This window comes from Anomaloglossus baeobatrachus, chromosome 2, assembly GCF_048569485.1.
Source record: "Anomaloglossus baeobatrachus isolate aAnoBae1 chromosome 2, aAnoBae1.hap1, whole genome shotgun sequence".
Taxonomy (NCBI): domain Eukaryota; kingdom Metazoa; phylum Chordata; class Amphibia; order Anura; family Aromobatidae; genus Anomaloglossus; species Anomaloglossus baeobatrachus.
This window is the reverse complement of record NC_134354.1, coordinates 58,493,166-58,519,236: the sequence shown is the minus strand read 5'-3', so window position 1 is coordinate 58,519,236 and position 26,071 is coordinate 58,493,166. Positions and strand designations below refer to the sequence as shown.

Genomic DNA, 26,071 nt, shown 5'->3' with positions numbered 1-26,071 from the left:
ATGCAGCAACGTGAGCCTTCTACACAGCCCTCATTATCAGACATAGATCCCTATCACACAACAGGAAATATTATATTTTTCTAAAATAATTCAAAGGAAAATGTATTTGAATTCTTGCTAATCCACTGCAGATTCTAAATGTGCAACTGTGCAATGTACTTTTAGTATTTAAGGCAAAAAAAGACAAAATGAATTAAAAAAGTGGATGCTTTACACTAAAGATGTCTCATACACTATTATTATTTTTTATTATTATAGTGCCATTTATTCTATGGCACCTTACATGTGAAAAGGGGTATACATAGTAGGGACAAGTACAATAATAAACAATACAAGGCACAGACAGGTACAGGAGAATAAGAAGACCCTGCACATAAGGGCTCACAATCTACAAGGATGAGTATACAGTAGATGAGGGTGGAGATGGTCATGCCGTGCTATAGCGGACTGAGGCTTACTGCAGGTTGTAGGCTTGTTGGAAGAGGTGGGTCTTCAGGTTCCTTTTAAAGCTTTTCAAGGTAAGCAAGAGTCTAATATGTTTTGGCCAAATGTTCCAGAGTATGGGAGATGCACAGGAGAAATCTTGGATGCAATTGTGGGAAGAGGAAATTAGAGGGGAGTAGAGAATGAGATCTTATGAGGATCAGGGGTTACGGGCTGGTAAGTACCAGAAGACTAGTAAACACATCTATGGAGGAGAGAGGTTGGGGACGGCCTTGTATGTCATGGTTAGGGTTTTGAACTGGAGTCTTTGGGCAGTGGGAAGCCAGTGAAGGGATTGGCAGAGAGGAGGTGTCAGGGAGTAGTGGTCATCAAGAGGATTAGTTGAGCAGCATAGTTTAGAATAGATTGTAGGGGTGCGAGAGTGTTAGAAAGGAGGCCACAAAGTAGGGGGGTTGTAAAAGACCAGGCAGGAGATAACTGCATGCATTAGTGTTTCTGCAGCTTCTTGGGAAAGGAATGTACGAATCCAGGAAATATTTTTGAGTTGGAGATGGCAGGAGGTGAAGAGTGCTTGGATGTGTGACTTGAAGGAGAAAGCAGAGTCTAGAGTTACCCCCAAGCAGCGAGCATGTGAGATTGGGAAGAGGGAGCTAAGAACACTAAGTCCGGTTTCAGACATCCATGTTTAATCTGGTACAAGCTATATTCATGGGTATGGTCATACGTGTGTTACACGTGTGACATCTGTGTTTGCATACATGTGACACATGCCGGAGAAAACATGCGTCTTTGTAATAAAAAGATTTTCTATATTCACCTGTATCCAGCACTGTTTTCTTCAGCTCTGCTGTGTCCTGCTTGTGACCCCCGCTAATTATACTCATTGAATATTCACTGCAACTCAGACCTGGAAGCAGGGGCATTGCCAGGGACAGCCTCACTGAGGACAGGTGAGTATCCAGCAAGCAGTGTGTGTGCAGTGATGTCCTGGAAGTCATTAAAGTTCCCAATAAACTCAGATGACCTCCTGATGTCACCACCGTGACACCCACGCTACAGCGTGTGTCGCGATGGTGACTTCACGGGTTCACTAGAGTTCATTGGGAACTTGGATGACCTCCAGGACATCAGTGCACACACTACTTCCTTGCGGAATACTCACCTGTCACCGGCGATGCTGTGTCCGGCACTGTCCCAGCTATGCTATCCCCGACTATGCTGTCCCCATTGATGCTGTCCTCGGCGATGCTGTCCTTGGCGATGATGTCCCCAGCGATGCTGACCTCAGCAAAAAAAAAAAAAATTATTTTTATATAGCGCTAACATATTCCGCAGCGCTTTACATACATCAGGAACACTGTCCCCATTCGGGCTCACAATCTAGAGTCCCTATCTGTATGTCTTTGGAGTGTGGGAGGAAACCGGAGTACCCGGAGGAAACCCTAGCAAACACGGGGAGAACATACAATTTCCTTGCAGATGTTGTCCTTGGTGGGATTTGCCCCCCCCCGGCAATGTTGTCCCCAGCAATGTGTGATCTGTGTGATTCTGGTGATGGACTTGTCTCTGTGTGTACATGTGGGGCCACGCGGGGTCACACGGTCCATGTGAAAACTCAGATATTTGTGTAACTCCAGAGAATAACATGGGTATTTGTGGCATCTGTGTTAAAAATGGATGTCACATGTACCTAAAACACGGACATCTGAAACCGGCCTAAGAAGAAGCACCAAGATTCCTGGGACCATACATATGTGGGATTCAAAGAACTTAATAGCTAAACTGGATTCCTGGATGCTGCAATAGCATGGAATGTCCTATTCAACTTATGGAGCTTCATCGTCTTCAAGGGTCATTTCACACTAAAGTACTATAATGGATGGTTCCTTATCATTTGGCTGAACCAGGTGTGTAAGTCAAAACTGGTCTGCTAAATGGACAAGTATTGTCCCAATTTGACCACTTTGTTACTGTTGTTCATGTGGCATCACCTGTTTACAGGTCTAAAGAGTACTTTACATGCTGCAACATCGCTACCGATATATCGTCGGGGTCACGTTGTTAGTGACGCACATCTGGCACCGTTAGCGACATCGCAGCATGTGACACCAAGGAGCGACGATCAACGATCGCAAAAAAGTCAAAAATCGTTGATTGTTGACACGTCGCTCCTTTTCATAATATCGTTGGTGGTGAATGCCGCTGGTTGTTCATCATAGCGATGTGTGACGCCGCAGGAGCGACGAACATCTCCTTAACTGCATCCACCGGCAATGAGGAAGGAAGAGGGTGGGCGGCATGTTCCAGCCGCTCATTTCCGCCCCTCCTCTGGTATTTGGCGGCCGCTTAGTGACGCCGCAATGACGTCGCTATTTCGCCGAACGCACCTCCCCCTTGATGGAGGGATTGTTCGGCGGTCACAGTGATGTCACTGAAAAGGTATGTGCGTGTGACGCCGTAGCGATAATATTCGCTACGGCAGTGATCAACAAATGTCGCACGAATGACGGGGGTGGGTGCTATCGTGCACGACATCGCTAGCTATCGCTAGCGATGTCGCAGCGTGTAAAGCACCCTTAAGACGTGTTGAGTACTGTCTAGTTTTTCTTCACCCCCACCCATTTCTGTGACACTCTTTTAATATGGAGAGGCGGTAGTTAAGAACAAATAACTAAGGAGTCTCCATCTCTTCCCTTCCCTTCCTATGGCAATAGAAAGAACCTGTTTGTAGAAATTTGAACCTCGGTTTTAAACTCCATAGTTTCACAGAGAGGTATTAGCCATGTACAATGCAGATCCAATGCAAAAGGAAACAATAGGGAAAGATTCTAATGCTCATTGTTGACAAAATCAGAGAGAGTAGAAAACTATTATAACCCCAATATTTTTTTTTACCTTACACTCTGCAATAAAAAAGTCATGCAGCCACCTTACTGCATCTTTGACAGAATTAATTGTCAATTATTTTGAAAAGTGTTTTGCACATAACAGTGCACTTGCAGTAAATAATGTAAAATAAGTTTTACTTAAGACTGCTACATCTGAACCATACGGTTCTTGTCCAGGCTTGAGGTCCTAGCTGTGCAGTCCCTATAGGTCCTTGTGCAGACTCAAAAAAACCTGACAGGATAACTCAGATAACCACTTGGACCAATAGATCCCTAAGTGGCCATCAAGGGTTTCACGCACCTTCTTAAGAAATCGGGGGAAGGTGAAATTAGTAAAATTAGGTAAATCAAAAGTAAATAAACCAGCAAACACACAAAACCAAGAGACTGTCATTCCAAGCAGGGTCCACTTTAGAAATATCACCAGTGGAGAATGGAAGCCTGGGGAGATTTTAAATAGTAACACCAACTGGGTAATAGGACAGACCAAATTACATAATTGGAAATACGTGTTTTGAAAGGCAATGAATATCAATAGTGTAAATAAGAGAGACTAATAGTTCAGAACCTCGACAGCGACCGAAACTAACTGTGCTCCAGGGGAGAGGGAAACAGACCACAGCACAGAAGGCACCCGGACCATAACCAAGGCATGACAATAAGGCTCAATACATGCTTATATACTGATTGCTCATCAGGCTTTCCAGTGTTTTTAACAGCAAAGATAGTGCTATTAGATAGAGCTCAGTAAATTAAAAAGCTCCACTAGGGTTTGCTCGTAACTGCAATTTCTTTTATGTGGCATAGCTTTGATAGCTACTAATGAGCAAGCGTGCTCGACACTGCTTGATCCTCAAGCATGTACACTCATTACTCAGCCGAGTATAGCTTGTGCTCGGTTGTGTGGTTCATGAGCGATCCGACACAGAGCCCTCGGAAATAGTCTGCTTATAGCGGCCGTATGTGGGCAGAGAGCCAAACTGCCCAATCATTACCCTTCCATCATACTCGTTACTCGAGTCAAAACCATCAGAGCTTCCAACCTGCTCAGCTCAAGTAAAGAGCATTCAAGCACTTTTGAATTCTTTGAAGTAGAAAGAGTGGCACTTCACGAAGGAGTATTTGCGATGTTTTAATATATCATTGTAAACAGAGTTACAACATAAATGGGGAGGGGGGAATGCAGGTACACCGCACGACAGCCGCTTCGGACTGAAACAGGTGCTTCCACAGGTCCGACCTGTGGAAGCACCTGTTTTAGTGCGAAATGGCCGTCGTCCGGCATATCTGCACTCCCCCTCCCCATTTATGTTGTAACTCTATTTACAATGATATATTAAAACATCGCAAATACTCCTTCGTGAAGTGCCACTCTTTCTACTTCAAAGAATTCACTGGATCACTATATCTACACTAGCTGAGCACCACTGGAGTCTGCCAGAGATCCAACATCTAATGTGAACCACAACCCATGAGTACATACCTGGGGTTGCAGTGCCCGGTCGTTCTTCCTTATTTTTACTCAAGCACTTTTGTGCTCGCACATCATTATTCATAGCCTCATAATAAACAGAATCCAAAATACTGGAAAAAAAACCCATAATCTTACTAATGATTTTTATGATCTGTCCCCTTACCTTGAAAGTCAATATATAACAAACAAATCAGCCATTTATTTCTGACATTGCAACATTTAATTCTAGATCCATTTTCATAAATCAAAATAATGATAATTGGCCTATACATAAAGCTAATCAAAAGTATTAAATGTTTTTTGTTCCCTTTAGATACCCTCTTCAGTGGCCTTGGAATTGGAGCAGTCATCGGTTTGGCAATAGCCGCTCTCCTTCTAATTCTCGTTGTGACGGATGTCAGTTGCTTCTTTATGAGACAGTGCGGATTGCTTATGTGTATAACCAGACGGATCTGCGGGAAGAAAAGTGGCTCCAGCGGAAAAAGTAAAGAATTAGAAGAAGGAAAAGCTGCATACTTGTGAGAAAAAATACTTGTCTCTTTTAAATGTCCTTTAAAAGGTCCGAAAAAAAACCTTTTGAACAAAAAAAAATCTCAAATTTTGCACAAAAAGTATAGTGAATTATATATGAACTTGTTATACCTTTTTTTGGTGATTACAAACATAAGGTGCAATAATTCTAAAGAAGGATATCAGAAAAAGGAAAATGGAATAGTAAAATGTTTAACCATATCTATGTTATGAACATTTATATTTTATCAGTATCGCCAGCACAATTTTTCTCCAAGCCTAATTTAAGGAAACTAGAATGTATGCCGTGTGTAAACTCCAGGACCACTACCTCTATATACCCTAACAGCCATAATATAAAGAGGGTACAGCTATGCCCTTAAAGTTCTGTGCATGATAAGTGAAATCAATGAGCTAAGGCTAGTGAAGAATTTATCTTTTCATATTCAGTTTTTCATTATCCTTTCAAATTGTAGAGTTTGCTAATTTACTACAAAATTTAACCCAACTATCAGACGTTTGCCAATATCACTACCAATGGTTTTGTCTTGTTTGGCTTCTACTACTTTGCTTTGACTTCAGTCTCTTAATGCCCCATACATTAGACTAGCATTGTCCAAACCTTCCTATATTAGTGAGATCTACAGTACCAATGTGTATGGTGGTCTCCCAGCTCCATCCCGACAAAAGTATCTGGCTTGTCTGATGTTCAACAGACAATCATTTCATTCTTTGGTTGAAGGAGTCTAGCAGTGACCTTCTCATAGAAAACACAGAATGTCTTGGACAAGTGTTCCTGTGTATGAAGGAGTCAACGAAGATACCTGCTAGTTGAACGATTATTTAGCTGAAATCTATCTAATGTGTTTGGGGACTTTAACAGTCAAGTCGTTGACTTAAAATCAATAAGATCATAATTTACTTTCAACTGGAAGATAATTAAAGGTTGCTAAAACTAAGGGGATCTGGAGGTTGCTACAACCCATTCATTAGTGGTGGTCTCAGCTCATGGATATTTCAGAAGATATCAAGAACTTCACATACCTTTCAACCTTCAATTACCATAATTGTTTTTACATTTTGCTGATTTTAAGTTTTGGTTTTGTCGCTACAATCATCTATTATTTATAGCTATCCCTCAATATTGTAAATGTAATCAAGATTTTCAACATTAGCAACATTATTGTAAGTGTCGTCCTTATATATAATGTTGCGAAAATCTGTAGATACTTCTTTTATTTGTCCACTGACCTGCAGTTATCTACAGTATATATATATATATATATATATATATATATATATATATATATATATATATATATATATACATACAGTGTGTTGTGTGTATGTGGTTTGTATGTTGTTACTGTATATATTCACTACATTATATTGGTGTTTCTACAACTGAACGTAGAAATTCATTGATGGGACCAATGACATAGGACTATCAATGATTTGCCGAAGAGAGCATTTTTGGCTTTTAAAGGGGTTTCGGTCCACTATGGTTAGTCCTGTAATCTTTTTTCCTACACTAACTTTATGGCAATTTGGCTTTTGATTATTTTTTGGATGGATTTCATTTTTAACAGTTCCAGGATGATAATGTGCTTTTATTCAGAAACTTAAAGGGAACCTGTCAGGTGTAATATGCACTCAGAACCAGGAGCAGTTCTGGGTACATATTGCTAATCCTTGTTCATTGCAGTGAGATTAAATATGACTTGATCTATGTCATTGCTGAAATATTATTAATGGCACTTTATATGAGATACTCTATACTATGGTGTTTCACTATCCCTTCACCCTTCCTTTTGTCCAATCTTACTTTTTGTTTTTAGTGTGTGATTTTTAATCATGTGTTACAAATTGTCTCTAACTATATTGTTGATCTTTGCCTATAAATGTCTAGAGCTCACTAAAAATGTTAGCATATGATTAAGGACGCTCTTTTGCGTCGGAAACGCGTCAGGGTCTTCTAAATATGGATGGACTTTTTTAATACCATGTGAAAATAAATAAATAAATTATTTTACGTTGGATGTGCCGATATTTTTTCCTCCTATTCAAGTTATAGTCTAACTGGCAGACTTCATGTCGTTGCACTCCATGGATGTGTGGTGACCTATTCCATTGGGCGTGTCAAGCTTTACTCCACTTCGTTTGTTATTGCTAATCCTTGCTTAGCTCTCCAAGTATACACTAGAATAGATAAAGAGATCTTTAGAAAAAGTATTTCTAAAGATCTTTTACCGTATGATAATGAGCGAGAGCACTATTCCCCTGGGCGTTAGTTCCCCGGTCAGTCGCCCTTGTGGGCGTGCAAACATGCTAATCAATACGTAGAGTCACACGATGATCTCACTCACCTCTCGCCGCCATTGCTGGATTTCGGCTCAGTATGCATGATCTCGGAGTTTGGGTCATGTGCACTACTTCAGATTGAAGCCAGGACGCGTACACCCGGCTTCACATTGCTCATGACTCAAACTCCGAGGTCATGCGCACTGAGCCGAAATCCCCCATAGGACGTGATTGCGGCGGAGAGGTGAAAGATCGTCCTGTGATGCTGCGTATTCATTAGCATGATAGCACGCCCACAGGGGCATACTAACCTGCTAATGAGGGGCGACTGGCCGGGGAACTAACGCCCATGGGACTAGTCCCCTCATTCATAAGCAACCGGTTAAAGATTTTTAGATATACTTTTTCTAAAGATCCCTTTATCTATGCTAGTGTATACAGGGATGGTTAGGCAGGGATTAGAATTATGCACCAAGAACTGCTTGTGGTTCTGGCTGCATATTGTACCTGACAGGTTCCCTTAAAGTCCTCTGAACACTGTGCCAATTAGTTGGACATGTACATGTTGTTGTGGTCTTTACTAATGGCATTGAGAGAAGGATGATTATTTGAACCTTTAAAAATAAAACCTTTTATCCCTAAAACATCTTAAGATGGTATCTAAGCAATTATTTCTAAATTCCCATATTTTATATTTTTAGTGTTCTTTTTTTTATACCTTATTAAGAAGAAGCTTATTAAGGAAGGCTTATAAGAAAAACAGACTATAGGTAAAAGGTGAAAATGATACAGACAAATTAGTCTTAGAAATAAAAATAAAAAAAAATGTTCACTATCCAAATCATATCATGTGCCGAAAAGGAACACTATATGGTGTCTAAACAACACAACCATGTCCTTCTTGAGTAATAGAGCTCAGGTTTTAGATTTGTGAAACATATGATATTGCAAATTCTGTGAATTGTACTAAAGATGTGGTAGAGACCCTCTTGTATCCCTTACAAAATTGAACACATCTATATGTAATTATATAATGCTTTTTACTATATTATGTCACAGAATTATAAACATTTCATTGTCCTTGCACCTCTTTTCCTTTCTATATCATATAAAAAAAGTTGTGTAGCATTACATAATAAACATGTTTATTTTTTCACAAATTTTTTTTATAATTTAATTTTAATTAAATATTTCAAAAGTAATAAAGAGGGGCCTCTGAGTTGCAAAAGATGAGCAAATCCAATTGATAAGTTTTAGAAATTAGACAAATTTCAACGATGGATTCTTTCCTTTCCTCAAATCATCTGCAATAGTTGCCACTAATTTACACATTGCAGAAGATTGCATGAGTAGGCTAACATTTCCATAGTTGTGGCCAGATGGACATCCCCACCTTGGCTTGCAACTAGAGAAAAGAGGATCTTTTGAAATTCAAATTCGCCAATTTAGCTGAATTCTCCCTCGAAATTTGATTTGCGGCGAATAAATTTACAAGAATCATAATACTGGAAAGCTTGTAATTGCCCAGAAAATACATGTAATGGGGAAAGAGTACCCCTCCATAAGAGCTTACAGTCTACAGGAAAGAGAGAAAAAAGAGAGGACCCCTCTGACCATAGGATCTTACACTGTACAGGAGAGAAAAAGAGAGAGGACCCCTCGGACCATAAGACCTTATACTCTACATGAGAGACAGAGGACCCCACTGTCTATAAGAGCACATACTATACAGCAGAGAGAGAAAGAGAGAGAGATAAACAGAGAGAGAGAGAGGACCCCATTGATCATAAAAGCTTACACTCTACAGGAGAGAGAACCTCTTGCTGAACAGAAGAGCTAACACTCTACAGAAGATAGAGACTTATCCTGTGACTCTGGATGCGGATAGCATTGACAAATGTTGCTCCTCTGGGAAACACTAATCTGTGATTACTCAGGTACTGACCACCACTGTACAACATATCATACTTCTCGATGTAATATCTGCTGGGAATTATGGGGAGGCCGGCGCAGTCATGCAAAAAGACATATGCTCATTGTCTTATGCTCCAGTAGTGTGGGAAATGGTGCTGAGTAAGGGTTTTTTTTTCACAAGCTGGTATTGAATCTCAATATGTTTGAATTGATGTGAAACTGCAAATTTTAGGACATTTGTCTCAAACTCTATGCTACGCAGATTGATTTGCAACTATCACTTCACATGGTATAGCCCATCTAATCAGTAGCGACTATCATACCTTGTATGGGAGGAGAAGCAGGGTCTGCCGCAGATGGTTTGTGGTGAATCTACAGAGGATATTATAGCTCACAGTTTAGCAATAGAAAAAGGCAGAGGAAGACAGAAAACAATGAACAAGACAGTGTGTGTGACAGAATATTAGTTATGAAGATTAGTGCATGAGGAACAATCTATTAATTTCCACATGTTAAAATACTTTTCCCCATAGCAATATATCACACTAGGTACAGGGAAGTACCAAGCGAACGACAAAAGAGAAAGGAAGGAAAAACCTCAGCTGGATACTTGACCGTAGGTATCCCTAGTGCTGGGCCCTAAATAGGGAACGGGTGGGATGAGCTCTTCGTTAACCCCACTAAACACTATAGATGACACAAGGGGGGACACACAGGGAGAAAATGCATGAACTACTTATCATTAGATGACTCAGGTTGGAGTTCAGCAATGATACAACAGAGGAGTGCAAAGCCACCTGCTTAAAACCAAGGCTTGCCGGAAATGAAAATATCACTAGCACCAGGCATAGGATTGAAAGGAAGGGGTACTTAAGCACCAAGAGAATGCTGATGATCAGCAGCTAAGTGAAAGGTAAGGTCCTGCTGGGTCCGAAAGGAAGAGAGATGAATCCAGTAGGAAAGCTACCTATACCAATGAATGCAAAAAAGGGGGGGGGGGCAGCACTGCCTATGAATGGCATGCAACAATAAAAATGGTAATATTCACAAATTCATTCCTACTGTAACAATTCAATGAGATTTGTAATAAACGATTGATGAATGATTTGAGCCCCCCTGCCACGTCACGGCAAATCTCTATAGGGGAGTCCCTACTCTATATAATAAATTAATATTGTACCATACGGTCTCATATAATGATATTTTGCAGTGACGGGGCAGAGGGTCTCAAATCATTGATCAATCATTTGCTAAAAATCTCATTGAATTGTTACAGGGGGAATGAATTTGTGAATATTACACTTTTTATTGTTGCATGCCATTCATAGGCAGTGCTGGCTCCCTCCCTTTTCCCTATACCAATGTATACTGACTGCAGGAACAATAGAAAGTCAGGGAGCATTCTGTGCAGCCTAACGCTGTGACTTCTATGGCCAGAAATCACATGACTGTCTGTCACCCGTGACACCACATATGTTGAGATCATTTTCATCTTACTAAGGTTGTATTTGCATCATTGAGCTTAAAAGTGTTCTAGATTCCTTGGTGAGAATGAAGTACTAAGTAGTGATGAGCGAGTACTAAAAAGCTCGGGTGCTCGAAGCTCGGGCCGAGCCTCCCAAGATACTCGTGTACTCGGCCCGAGCAACGAGCCCAATGTTATCCTATGGGAGACCCGAGTATTTTTGTGAAATGACCCCCCGGCAGCATGGAGAAACCCTAAAAATGTCACAAAAGTCTCAGAAGAGTGCTCAAATGACATGGCAACAGCATGGGGAAGACCCCTTGAAGCATTTATCACTCAAAAGTCACAGCTGTGAACAATTTTGTCCGCGTTTCACGCCATTTTTACGGACTCACCAGAAAACCTTCCAAAATGACCCCAAAATGATTTTTCATGGCAGAAATGTTAAGGGCACATACCCTATAGTGAGATAGAGCTGGTGTATGTTACTTTTTGAGATTAATACATGAAAGATTTTACGTGAAAACATTGTGTGGCACTCCGATGTCCCTGAGAAGAGACGTACATGAAGGCCTCTTGAGTCTAATGTGCCCATTTTGAGGAAGTGAGTCTTTGTAGTATTTTCCTTTCCCAGGGCAGTCCAAAATTGTGAGGTTCACCAATGCCCCTGCATACAGACGTGCATGATGGCCTGTAAACCTGAAGTGCCCATTGTAAGGAAGTGGGTCTATTTCAGTATAGCCCTTTGCCAGGGCAGCCAAAAATTGGGAGGCTCCACATTGTCCCTGGATAGAGACGTGCATGATGGCCTGTAAACCTGAAGTGCCCATTGTAAGGAAGTGGGTCTATTTCAGTATAGCCCTTTGCCAGGGCAGCCAAAAATTGTGAGGCTCCACATTGTCCCTGGATAGAGACGTGCATGATGGCCTGTAAACCTGAAGTGCCCATTGTAAGGAAGTGGGTCTATTTCAGTATAGCCCTTTGCCAGGGCAGCCACAAATTGGGAGGCTCCACATTGTCCCTGGATAGAGACGTGCATGATGGCCTGTAAACCTGAAGTGCCCATTGTAAGGAAGTGGGTCTATTTCAGTATAGCCCTTTGCCAGGGCAGCCAAAAATTGGGAGGCTCCACATTGTCCCTGGATAAAGACGTGCATGATGGCCTGTAAACCTGAAGTGCCCATTGTAAGGAAGTGGGTCTATTTCAGTATAGCCCTTTGCCAGGGCAGCCACAAATTGGGAGGCTCCACATTGTCCCTGGATAGAGACGTGCATGATGGCCTGTAAACCTGAAGTGCCCATTGTAAGGAAGTGGGTCTATTTCAGTATAGCCCTTTGCCAGGGCAGCCAAAAATTGGGAGGCTCCACATTGTCCCTGGATAGAGACGTGCATGATGGCCTGTAAACCTGAAGTGCCCATTGTAAGGAAGTGGGTCTATTTCAGTATAGCCCTTTGCCAGGGCAGCCACAAATTGGGAGGCTCCACATTGTCCCTGGATAGAGACGTGCATGATGGCCTGTAAACCTGAAGTGCCCATTGTAAGGAAGTGGGTCTATTTCAGTATAGCCCTTTGCCAGGGCAGCCAAAAATTGGGAGGCTCCACATTGTCCCTGGATAGAGACGTGCATGATGGCCTGTAAACCTGAAGTGCCCATTGTAAGGAAGTGGGTCTATTTCAGTATAGCCCTTTGCCAGGGCAGCCACAAATTGGGAGGCTCCACATTGTCCCTGGATAGAGACGTGCATGATGGCCTGTAAACCTGAAGTGCCCATTGTAAGGAAGTGGGTCTATTTCAGTATAGCCCTTTGCCAGGGCAGCCAAAAATTGGGAGGCTCCACATTGTCCCTGGATAGAGACGTGCATGATGGCCTGTAAACCTGAAGTGCCCATTGTAAGGAAGTGGGTCTATTTCAGTATAGCCCTTTGCCAGGGCAGCCACAAATTGGGAGGCTCCACATTGTCCCTGGATAGAGACGTGCATGATGGCCTGTAAACCTGAAGTGCCCATTGTAAGGAAGTGGGTCTATTTCAGTATAGCCCTTTGCCAGGGCAGCCAAAAATTGGGAGGCTCCACATTGTCCCTGGATAGAGACGTGCATGATGGCCTGTAAACCTGAAGTGCCCATTGTAAGGAAGTGGGTCTATTTCAGTATAGCCCTTTGCCAGGGCAGCCAAAAATTGGGAGGCTCCACATTGTCCCTGGATAGAGACGTGCATGATGGCCTGTAAACCTGAAGTGCCCATTGTAAGGAAGTGGGTCTATTTCAGTATAGCCCTTTGCCAGGGCAGCCAAAAATTGGGAGGCTCCACGTTGTCCCTGGGTAGAGACGTGCATGAGGGCCTCAAAACATTAAGTGTCCATTTTAAGGAAGTGGGTGTATTATAGTATAGCCCTTAGGCAGGGCAGCCAAAAATTGGGAGGCTCCACGTTGTCCCTGGGTAGAGACGTGCATGAGGGCCTCAAAACATTAAGTGTCCATTTTAAGGAAGTGGGTGTATTATAGTATAGCCCTTAGGCAGGGCAGCCAAAAATTGGGAGGCTCCACGTTGTCCCTGGGTAGAGACGTGCATGAGGGCCTCAAAACATTAAGTGTCCATTTTAAGGAAGTGGGTGTATTATAGTATAGCCCTTAGGCAGGGCAGCCAAAAATTGGGAGGCCCCACGTTGTCCCTGGGTAGAGACGTGCATGAGGGCCTCAAAACATTGTTCCCATTGCAAAGGAGCGGGTCTCCTGTCGTTGTAATGTCCATTCTGCAAAGAATGGGCGAAAAAATTTACCACTGGGGGTATACCTGAAACAAAGGCCTAAGTATTGCAATTTGTAACGGTCATCATCATGGTGGCGCATGAGGTGAAGGAGGAGCAGTCCAGCGATTATCCAAAGTCCAGAAGTGTGTACCCATGGGTGAGTGGAGGTACATGGCAAACTTTAAATTCCGCTCTCATTTGCTGGTGGTGTGGTGAAGTCTGGCCCAATCCAACCCTTGTTCATCTTGATCAGAGTCAGCCTGTCAGCATTTTCAGTTGACAGGCGGGTGCGTTTATCTGTAATGATTCCACCTGCGGCACTAAAAACACGCTCTGACAAAACGCTAGCAGCAGGGCAGGCCAGGACTTCCAAGGCGTAGAGAGCCAATTCATGCCACGTGTCCAGCTTGGATACCCAATAATTGTAAGGCACAGAGGAATGTCGGAGTACAGTTATTCGATCTGCAAGGTACTCCTTCAGCATCTGGGCAAACTTAGGATTTCTTGTGGCACTACCCCGCACCTCAGGGGCTGTGGTACGTGAGGGGCTGAGAAAACTGTCCCACATCTTAAAGACTGTTCCCCTACCTCTGGCGGATTGGACTTGTGCCTCTCTCGGCTGTACGCCTCGGTTGTCCACTGATTCCTGACCTATGCCGCTAGCGTTTTGTGAGGGGAATGCTTTGCCTACTTCCGTGAGTATGGCCTTCCGGAACTGCTGCATTTTGGTTGACCTCTGCTCCACGGGAATAAGAGACAAAAAGTTCTCCTTGTAGCGTGGGTCTAACAGTGTTACCAACCAGTAATGATTGTCGGCCAAGATGTTCTTAACGCGAGGGTCACGAGACAGGCAGCTTACCATAAAGTCAGCCATGTGCGCCAGACTCTTAACAGCCAGGACTTCAGTAGCCTGACCAACAAGATGACTGAACATGCTGTCCTCCTCCTCCTCCTCCTCCTCCTCCTCCTCATCTACCCTGTCCTCTGGCCAGCCACGCTGAACCGAGGATATGACTGGTGTGCATGTCATATCCTCAATTTGGCCGGAGAGTTGCTCCATGTCTTCATCCTCCTCCTCGTCATAGTCCTCCACTGCACGTTGTGATGAGACGAGGCTGGGCTGTGTGTTATCACCCACACCCACTACTGTTTCTTGCTGCAACTCATCGCGCTCCGCCTGCAATGCATCATGTTTGTTTTTCAGCAGAGACCGTTTTAGAAGGCAGAGTAGTGGTATGGTGACACTAATAATGGCGTCATCACCACTCACCATCTTGGTGGAGTCCTCAAAGTTTTGGAGGATGGTACATAGGTCTGACATCCATCTCCACTCCTCAGGTGTTATGTGTGGAGTTTGACCCATTTCCCGACGGCTTAGGTGATGCAGGTACTAAACAACTGCCCTCTTCTGCTCACATATCCTGACCAACATGTGCAGAGTTGAATTCCAACGCGTGGGGACATCACACACCAGTCTGTGAGCCGGAAGATGCAAACGGCGCTGAAAGCCGGCAAGGCCGGCTGAAGCAGTAGGTGACTTTCGAAAATGTGCAGACAGGCGGCGAACTTTTACCAGCAGATCAGACAGCTCTGGGTATGACTTTATAAACCGCTGAACCACGAGGTTGAGCACATGGGCCACGCATGGAACATGTGTCAGCTGGCCTCGCCTCAAAGCCGCCACCAGGTTCCGGCCATTGTCACACACGACCTTTCCTGGCTTTAGGTTCAGAGGTGTGAGCCAGTGATCTGCCTGCTGTTTCAGAGCTGTCCACAGCTCTTCTGCATTGTGGGGTTTGTCACCTATGCAGATTAGCTTCAGCACAGCCTGTTGCCGCTTCGCCGAGGCAGTGCTGCAGTGCTTCCAGCTTGTGACTGGTGTGGAGGGCACAGTGGATGAGGATGCGCAGGAGGAGAAGGAGGCTGAAGAGCATGACATTCCGGAGCTGTAGAGTGTGGGTGAAACACTGACTGAGGTAGGGCCTGCAAACCTTGGTGTGGGAAGGACGTGTTCCGTCCCTCGCTCAGACTGGGTCCCAGCTTCCACAATATTAACCCAGTGTGCCGTCAACGAGATGTAGCGGCCTTGCCCACAAGCACTTGTCCACGTGTCTGTGGTTAGGTGGACCTTGGGTGAAACAGCGTTGTTCAGGGCACGTGTGATGTTTTGTGACACGTGGTTATGCAACGCGGGGACGGCACACCGGGAGAAATAGTGGCGGCTGGGGACCGAGTAACGTGGGACAGCTGCCGCCATCAGGTCACGGAATGCTTCTGTCTCCACCAGCCTAAAAGGCAACATTTCCAGTGCAAGCAGTCGCGAAATGTTAGCATTTAGAACTGTGGCATGTGGGGTGTTGGCAGTGTATTTGCGCCTGCGTTCAAAGGTTTGCTGAATGGATAACTGAACGCTGCGCTGGGACAAGGACGTGCTTGATGATGGTGTTCTTTCTGCGTAGGCAACTGCAGGTGCAGGAGTGGAGGAGGCTTGTTCGCAGGCAGCATGGACAGGGGATTGGCTCGCATGCACAACCAGCGAAGACGTAGCAGTGACATCAGCAAGCACTGCTCCTCGACTCTGTTGTACTTCCCACAAAGTCGGGTGCTTGGCTGACATGTGCCTGATCATGCTGGTGGTGGTCAGGCTGCTAGTTTTGGTACCCCTGCTGATGCTGGCACGGCAGGTGTTGCAAATGGCCTTTTTTGAATCATCTGGATCCAACTTAAAAAACTGCCAGACTCGGGAAGACCTAACATTTGTACAGGCACCTTGTGTCGTCGTGTTGTTCCGGGGAACGGTTGCCTGACTTCTGCCTGGGGCCACCACCCTGCTTCTTACTGCCTGTTGTGATGCTACGCCTCCCTCCCCCTGTGCACTGCTGTCCTCGCTCTGCATATCCTCCTGCCAGGTTGGGTCAGTTACTGGGTCATCCACCACGTCGTCTTCTTCTTCCGCACCCTGCTCCTCCTCCTGACTTCCTGACAATTGTGTCTCATCATCGTCCACCACTTGTTGAGACATGTTGCCAACTTCATGAGAACGTGGCTGCTCAAATATTTGGCCATCTGTACAGACGATCTCCTCATGACCCACTTCAATATGAGCTGGCGAGAGGCCAGAATGTGTGAATGTAAACGTGAACAGCTCTTCCGAGTGTCCAAGTGTGGGATCATTAATGTCCGAGGAGGACGTGTACTCAGCCTGGTGGTAGGAAGGAGGATCAGGTTCAGAAATGTGCGGTGCAGTATCACGGCTACTGACACTTGACCGTGTGGAAGACAGAGTGTTTGTGGTGGTGCCAATCTGACTGGAAGCATTATCTGCTATCCAACTAACAACCTGTTGACACTGGTCTTGGTTCAAGAGCGGTGTACTGCTGCGGTCCCCAAGAATTTGGGACAGGACGTGCGAGCGACTAGATGTGGCCCTTTGTTGTGGCGAAATTAGAGCTTGCCCACGACCTCGGCCTCTGCCTGCACCACCATCACGTCCACTTCCTTGTTCCTTGCCAATGCCCTTGCGCATTTTGCAATGCTGTGCACTGCTGACGTGTATATTCACTACTTGTGCGTTATATTAAAGTTTCTGGAAATTGCACACAAGTGCACCTGTACGCTGCCACCAACAGGCACACACGTGCGGTTTTAAAAACCAAGCACGGACGCAATAAGAACCTAACAGGTTTTTTTGGGGAGCGACAATTACAGACAAGTCAGACACTATCTGGACTGTTTTACACTGTGTACACCAGCCCCAGATATGATGAAGGCTGGTATACGGTCACCACTACCCTGCCTGCCTGCCTGCCTGTATACTGGTACAATAGTCCTGACAAGGACTCTTTTGGTCACTAGCCTGTATTCAGACCTGGCTATACCCTGCCTGTATATAGCAACAGTAGTCCTGAGAAGGACTCTGCTACTGTACTCCGACCTGGCTATACCCTGCCTGCCTGTATACAACTAGAATAGTCCTGAGAAGGACTTTTGGTCACACTGTTTGCAGCCCTGCAACTGAAAAAGCTATAAAGGGCCGCAAAGCTTTCCCTGAATCAGCGACACTCTCCCTGCACTGACAGTCTGGATAGCTGTGAGCAGAGCACAGCGCGCCGGCCGATATAAAGGCTCGGTCACGCTGTGCAGGCCGGCCAATCACTGCAATTCCACAACTAACAGGGCTGTGGCATTGCAGTGGTCTGCCAGCCAATCCCTGCATGAGGGCTGGCTCTCAAAAGAGCGCCAACATGCAGAAATGAAGACCACGAGTACAGCACGAGTATCGCGAGATTACTCGGTCCCCGCCGAGCAGCCCGAGTACAGCGATACTCGTGCGAGTACCGAGTAGTGACAAGCATGCTCGCTCATCACTAGTACTAAGCTGTAAATCATATTGCGCAGCACAAGCCAGAGGCAATAGAGCAGCAAAGAGATATTTCTAAATGGTCTTTGGATTAGCTAGGTCCAAAACAGTTGGACAGACTTTCATGATGGCAGACAGACAAGCAAAGTAGAAAACACCAGAGGAAGCAGAATCAAGTTTGAGGATACACATGGGATTAGTAGATGAAAAGGAATTTGATATATTCTAGCACTGATATATTTGTTTACATGGAAAACAGAGAAGTATGTGCAATCTACTATTTTCCAGCAGGAATGAAGTTGATAGCAGGATAGCAATAATGTAATGACAACTTATTCATGCTTGCCAAGATGTGACACAGGAGTAATTGAATAAATAATCTGGTAACTAGCTTCACAGTTATGGTTTTCAGCAGTGATGTAAGCAAAAAGAAACTTGTAGCTAGGTAATGGTTAATTACAAAATAGCAATAAAGTAGTGGCAACTGGTTCTTACTTGCAGAGGGGAGGTTCCCAAATAATTAGCAGACATTTATAGGCAGTTGGAAAGCTAGCTTTGTATGATGCATTATTTTGATTGAAGTGACTAGGGTGTAAACAGCCCAAAAACAATTGATCAGAGGTTTTTACCTGGTTATCATGATATGGACTAGTACAAAGGGAAACAGCCATAGGGAAAAGGAAACAAGGCCTGGCTCCTAAACGGAGACTGGTGAGTAACATAAAGGGTTTGATACAGTCCCAGGAGACTTCAGAATGTATTACCCATCTTTTTAGGATAATTAATGTACTTTGGATTCACTGTAAATCAATTTGTCATTAATCAAATTATTAGAAAAAAGTTAACAAAGCTGTTGGATTTGAATTTCAAAAGACTTGCTCATCTCTAATGTTGACCTTATTTAAAAATGTATTAGTTATTCCTAAATAATTAACATTTACATGAGAGAATTTACTGACATGTTAAACAGACAATTCATAAATGTCATATTAGTAAAGATCTGGGAGACAGGACACGGAGCAGGGTCAGTTCTTGAAATTAATCTTAATGGAGAGATTCACTTATCGTCAAACCAACTTTGACCTTTATGGGAGTTACATGAGCTTATAAATGCTCTTACAATCATGCATGCAACATCATGAGTGAGGAGTGAGCACCACCATGCTGAGGTGCTCGGTACTCATAACGAGCAGTTGGATGATTGGATGGGCACGACCGGATTATGGGAGTGTAAAAAAATCAATGGGGAATTTGAAACCTTCCTGAAAAATGCTCCAGTCCCCCATTTGACTTCTATTATACTCAGGAACTCCAGTCACACTCATTTGAGCATCCAACTGCTCTTAAAGGGAACTTGTCATCAGTTTTTTTCATATATGAGCTAATAACACCACCTTACTCAGTGCCTGTGGTGCATTCTAGAAATTTGTCTATTGAGTCCTGACCCCGCTGTATAAACCCTCAAAAACATTTTGAATAGCTCCTGAACTTTGACTGGCCAGTCCGATGGGCATCATTGAAGTGGCCCCTGTCCTTCTTCTCAGCAGCTAATTGCCATCCTCATGATATGATTGATGTGAGTGACACATCCTGCGTCATGCACATAGCCAAACAAAATCTCACGCCTGCACAGGGACATCAACGGTTCGCACAGGTGCCCTTCACTTCAAATGGTTCCGGTAAGCAGGAGCGAGAAATATGTGTGCTAACGCATGCGCAGTTAGGTTTCAGACTCTGCCCAGAGAAGGGCAGATCAAAGTGCGCCTCTGAGATATGGCAATGTCCATGCAGAGTCACGAGATTTTGCTCACCTATGTAGATGACGCTGGATGCGTCATCCACCTCAATCATATCAAAAAGATCTCAATTAGCAGTAGAGAGAATGGGACAGGAGCCGCTGCAATGACATCCATCTGATCGAACTGGTCAGATTTGCATGCAGTACAGAAGATATTCAAAAGGTTTTTTTGGGTTATACAGGGGGGCAGGATAATTCAAAACCTTTAAAATGCATCATAGATGCTGAGTAAGGTGGTGTTTTTAGTTTATATCCGATAACACTGGTGACAGATTCCCTTTAATGAGTACCAACAACCTGAGCATGTCAGTGCTCGCTCATCACTAAGCATCATTTTTTCATTAAACCATGTTTATCCAAACATAATATTGTGTTTAACATTTTATATGTCTAATAAATGTCATTAAAAAGGTTGTATGAGATAGAAAACAGGAACAAGGGCATGGTGCTGAACAACATCACTAGACACAGACAATCAGATTGGTACTGTTCCTGAAAGACAGCAGCAACCTTTTGGCTATCTCCTCCAACCATTATATTTCATCATGGTTTCATCTACACATTTTTTTTATTTTAAGTTTGTAATTAAAGTTTCTGAGATTTTCAAATCTTGGTAAAACAATCCTTAGGAAATATGTATTACAAAAGAAATAAAATGTATATACAAATAGGTTGCACAATAAAATCATGGTTACTTTCTTCTCCAAATTGCCAACATTTGTGGGAGGCCAAAAGCAAGATTAATACAATTATTATACTTTAAAGGGGTTTTCTTTTTAGCTTTTTTTTGTTTTTACAACAATAATAGAGACAGTGAAGGAATTACCGTAGAATCCGTTTTATAAGACGCACTGGATTATAAGACGCACCCCAAATTTGAAGGAGGAAAATATGAAAAAAATAATTGTTACTTTTAAATGAGGATCTGTCTTGTAATCCTAGTGCTTCTTATATTAGCTTACCAGGGGGGAGCAGCGGGGGTGGAGCAGCTCAAGAAGTCACAGGAGGCAGGGTCGCCAATGCTGCGGGCTCGGAGGAGGGGGTATCGCGGCTCAGGAGGGTCGGTGTTGCTGCAGGCTCGGAGGAAGGGGTGTTGCAGCTCAAGAGGGTCAGTGTGCAGCATAACAGGGTTAGCGATACTGTGGGCTCATGAGGTGTTACTGTGGCGAGTTACCATTGATCTGCCGGCAGACTGCGGGCTCCATTAAGTTGCCAGCGGTTGACGCAATGGACTGCAAGAGAATGGCCGTGGAGGTGGTACGTACGAAGATTGCCCTCTGTGGCCATTTTTTGGAAGTCCATCGCGTAAACCGCTGGCGATTCAAAGCAGCCCGCACTCCGCCTGCAGATTAATGGCACCCGCCGCCGTGACACGCCATGAGCCTGTAGTTTCGCCGGCCCTCCACTGCTGCACACTGACCCTCTTGAGCTGCTCTACTGCAGTGACACATCCTCCGAGCTCGCCGTATCGCTAACCTGTGCCACCACTGCTGCCCCAGTAAGCCATATGCGGTTTTTATGACGCACCCCCATTTTTCCCTCAGAAAATACGGTAATACTTCACTTATTCCTCTCCGTTCCCATTCTAATACTGTCCGATTCCTTTAAGTTCCTGCTTCCTGTTGTGGCATGACATAGACATTTGACCACTGTAAAAAATCACTCAAGATGACTATCTGCAGTGGTTACATGTCTTCTTGTAATAATGTCATTGCCATATAAGAAAGTAAAAATTGGGGGGGCATTGTAATAAGATTGCAGGACATGGGTGGAGTGGTATTTGCAAATTTAGGGGTTTTCTTTCCAGCTTATTCTATGCCTTTTGTAAAAAAAAAAATACTGGGAAGAAAACCCCTTCTAAATAGAAGGTCCAAGATTGTTATACATTGCAACATCTATAGTATTCTCACTTTAATTCCCCAAAGAATTTGTCTATATCTCCCAAAAGAAGACCTTTGATTAAGTTAGGTAAAATTATGTATACTTAGGCTAAAAGTAATGTCCTAAAACAAGTCAATTTCCATTTCTAAAGCTTTCGGCAGATTTTTATGTAAGTATCTGTAGCTCTCAAATCTAACCAATGTGTTTCTCTAGAAAAAAATATGTATTGCACAGACCTTAATAAGGTGCACTCTGAAGATCAGAAAATGTGTCATAGGAATGAAATGTACAATTGAAGCACTCGATGTACTGAAAACCTCTTTCAATGTGAACTCTTTGATACAGATTTTTTTTTTTCTATTTATTGGATCATCTTGCGGGATATTAAAACTAACCCAGAAAGCACTCATTGCTCAAGAGTTCTTCAGTACAGTAATGTGTAACTGTACGCTTCTTGTATCACACTCCGGTCTTGACTTGGCAAGAAATGATTTCAAAATGTTAGATGTGACTGAAACTTACCTATGTCATTGATGTTACTGATAATTAAAATAAACTTAAATTATTTGGTTCTTTCAGATGCCAGATATCATTTCTTGAGCAGTTTTGAGGTTTGTTGTTTGTTTTGGGGCTAATTCTATTGACTATTGAATTTTACCCTCGAAGCTTAGATACAACCAAATATATGCCAAAACAAAGCGAGTGTAGGCAATAAATACCAAGTGGCAATAATATGCAACTACATCCACACAAAATACATGGACAGGCTACTATAATTATACAACCGATAATGAAAAAAATAGCCAATAATAAGATTAAAAAATATATGTATATCGCAAGGTATAATGAATGGTGACATTTTGGTATGTTAACCCTGATGAAGGTAACATACCGAAACGCGCGTCGGGATTTTGTGTCGGCACAGCAGAGGGAAGTTATGACTGCAGGTAAAGTCTCTTAAAACCAATACCTACCTTTATTTATTAAATATTTATATGGTATAATTTGAGTATTGGCCTGCTCCTTTGTCACCATATCCTACTATTATTATTACATGCAGTGTCACCTTTTTTATTGGCTTTATTATTTCTCCCCTATGATATTTTTTTTGTGGTCAAAATATTTATAATAAATATATATAATGTAAATTATAAGTAATATATATATATATATATATATATATATATATATATATATATAAAATATAAAAAATATTAATTTATATTAATTATTAAATTAATTAAATTAATTAATGTATATTAACTTATTAATATATTATAAATATATTAATATTAATAATACATTTATAGATTCTTTCAGGCTTTCTCTATATGTCTGTTTGATTTTTGCTACCATATTTACACATTCCTCTGCTGTGCTGCTCCTTTTTCGGATATTTTTTTCACCATTCATTATACCTTGCGATATACATATATTTTTTCGTTTTATTCCTTGTACCTTAGAGCAAAGCTGGTCAAATCTACCAGTTTTGGTGAGACCGGATGTCTGTCATAAATGTATGGAAACCTCCCAATTCTCGATTTTTCTTAAACAGATGTTGTGTGGGGGAAGAAAGATCATTTTTACTTTTGATGGCCATCTTAAACTATCACAAGAGTTTTCCATTAGTGAACTACTCCCCTCCGTGGAAATAAAATAAATAGAATACATATTGGCATGGTTAAGATGATCACACATGTTTATAGTGGGGTTGGAGGTAATAGCTTTTGGCCCAAAGCCTGTGAAGCAAGTATAGGTGTATGGGCTCCATAAGCTTTGTTCACAACACATGAGAAACATACAATATGTTTATAGGGGTCCTTTTGGCCTCCATTGGGCTGGAATATGTTGGCATATTTTTTTTCTTTTTGCTCTAAAATGTATAATGAGCTATTTTACACCCAGAACTATATTGTGTGGTGTATATATCATTTTTTTTTCTTAAAGGCACCCAATAGCCTACATATCTTACTACAATGGAAGTCATATTTCAGCAGATCCTTTTGACATACTCATTAAAAGAAAACACTTAATGTGATATAAACACAGCCTAAGATCTCCTGATTTTAGGAGTCCCCTATTATTTTGAGCTAGTGATCCACTTTCTTTTATGGCAATTGGTGTACTAAAAGAAAAACTATAGCCCAAGTACATACCGCATGCATGGTAGACATACACTGTCCATAGGTTCAGTATTACTATAACTTTCCTGTTGGGGATCTAAATACAATGGGCTCAAGATCCACACATACATTCCAGACCATTGGCTGGCCAACACTTTCCTAGCTAAATCTTTCTCTAATATTCAACATGACATTGAATGTCCAAAGAAAGCAAAACGTCAAGCAACAGTTTTCATAGTTGAATTGCAACTTCAATGTTCCTGTGTTTGGGAGGAAATATTGAATTCTATATTTTCCACACACTTTTAATATATACTGTAACTTTTTTATTATAGCATAACACTGAAATCACTGCAATGTTATGGTTTATGTAACTTACCCTCAAAGTTATGGAGGTTCTGTCAGCCCAAACTAATATCAGCTAAGCATTTTAGCCTTGTAGGGGATATAACTCTTACAAAATATATAAACTTTTGCCTGTTGCGAGCTCGGTCTACAGTGAAAGCTCAGTCAAGCCTGTGCTGTGAATCACACGTTATAAAGGTGGGCACATGCAAAACCTTTGTTAGGATTGGTGCACTGAGCATTTTGGCAGATACAGAACTAAAAGTGCAATTGTTCTATGGTGTATCTATATCTTCTACATGGCTACGCACTTAGTTAGACTCCCTTTCAACTGAATTAAAATAATTATTTTGTTAAAATGCTTTAAAGGGGTTACCAACTACTTTAACATTGAAGGCCAATTCTTAGGGGTACTTTGCACACTACGATATCGCAGGTGCGATGTCGGTGGAGTCAAATCGAAAGTGACGCACATCCGGCGTCGCTGTCGATATCATAGTGTGTAAATCCTTTATGATACAATTAACGAGCGCAAAAGCGTCGTAATCGTATCATCAGTGTAGCGTCGGTCATTTCCATAATGTAGCTGCAGCGATGGTATGATGTTGTTCCTCGTTCCTGCGGCAGCACACATCGCTGTGTGAGAAGCCGCAGGAGCAAGGAACATCTCCTACCTGAATCACCGCGGCTCACGCCGGCTATGCGGAAGGACGGAGGTGGGCGGGATGTTTACGACCCACTCATCTCTGCCCCTCTGCTTCTATTGGCCGCCTGCTGTGTGACGTCACTGGGACTAGTAAGGAGGCGGGTCGCCGGCCAGAGTGACGTCGCAGGGCAGGTGAGTGCGTATGAAACTGCCGTAGCGATAATGTTCGCTACGGCAGCAATCACAAGATATCGCTGCTGCGACGGGGGTGAGGACTATCGCGCTCAGCATTGCAAGCATCGGCTTGCGATGTCGTAGTGTGCAAAATACCCCTTAGGATAGGTCATCAATGTCTGATAGGCCAGGGTCCAACACCCGACACCCCCACTGTTCATCTCTTCCTGATACCGGAGCTGCCAGCTAGAACTTCTGCACAACTCTATCAACTATATAATGGTCATACCAGGATACTGGAAATCAACCACCTATTCAAATCAATAGGGAGCAGCCAGTTTTCCGTTGACGGAGCTGCGCTGTGCAACTCCGCAACTTAGCAATACCAGGTGCCGCAGACACTGGGAAGAGTTGATGGGCGATGGTGCCAGGTGTTCCTCTGATCAGACATTAAACACCTATTTTAATGATCGTCCATTAATGTTAAACAAGCGGGCAAGCTTTTTAAGTTATATATTTTTCTACAAAGCAACAATGCTGTACAAGGTTGGCAAATCTACAGTATTTTGACCAACAATATTTTGGTCAATGTAAACACAATAGTATTTGGCTGAAATGACTAAAAAAATAAATTATTTTTGGAATTGAGGAGGGAAAGCTACAGTAAATAGCCCTTTGTTTAAAAACTACTAATTAAAAGAATTTATTTCACAAATAGTGATGAGCGAGCACTATCATGCTTGGGTGTTCGGTAGTCATTAAGAGCAGTTGAATGCTCTGATGGGCATTACTTGAGCACCAGAATATAATGGAAGTTAATCGGGAACTCGAACATTTTTCAGGAAGATTTACCAGAAGAATGCTTGAGTCCCCCATTGATTTCCATTAAACTTGGGTGCTCAAGTAATGCCCATCCAAGCATTCTACTGCTCTTAACGAGTACTGAGCATCCGAGCATGGTAAAGGTCGCTCATCACTATTTGCTAGTAATGAAACT

The 26,071-nt window shown here is 42.9% G+C and overlaps 1 protein-coding gene across 2 annotated transcripts in view; it reads left to right on the top strand.

Moving 5' to 3' along the window:
• NCAM2 (neural cell adhesion molecule 2) overlaps window positions 1-26,071 on the top strand; it is a 579,053-nt gene that overhangs the window by 516,102 nt on the left and 36,880 nt on the right. For both annotated transcript variants that reach the window (XM_075335064.1, XM_075335065.1), the window contains exon 16: window positions 5,120-5,324. In XM_075335064.1, coding sequence (XP_075191179.1) covers window positions 5,120-5,324 — 205 coding nt within the window. The remainder of the gene's footprint in view (window positions 1-5,119; window positions 5,325-26,071) is intronic.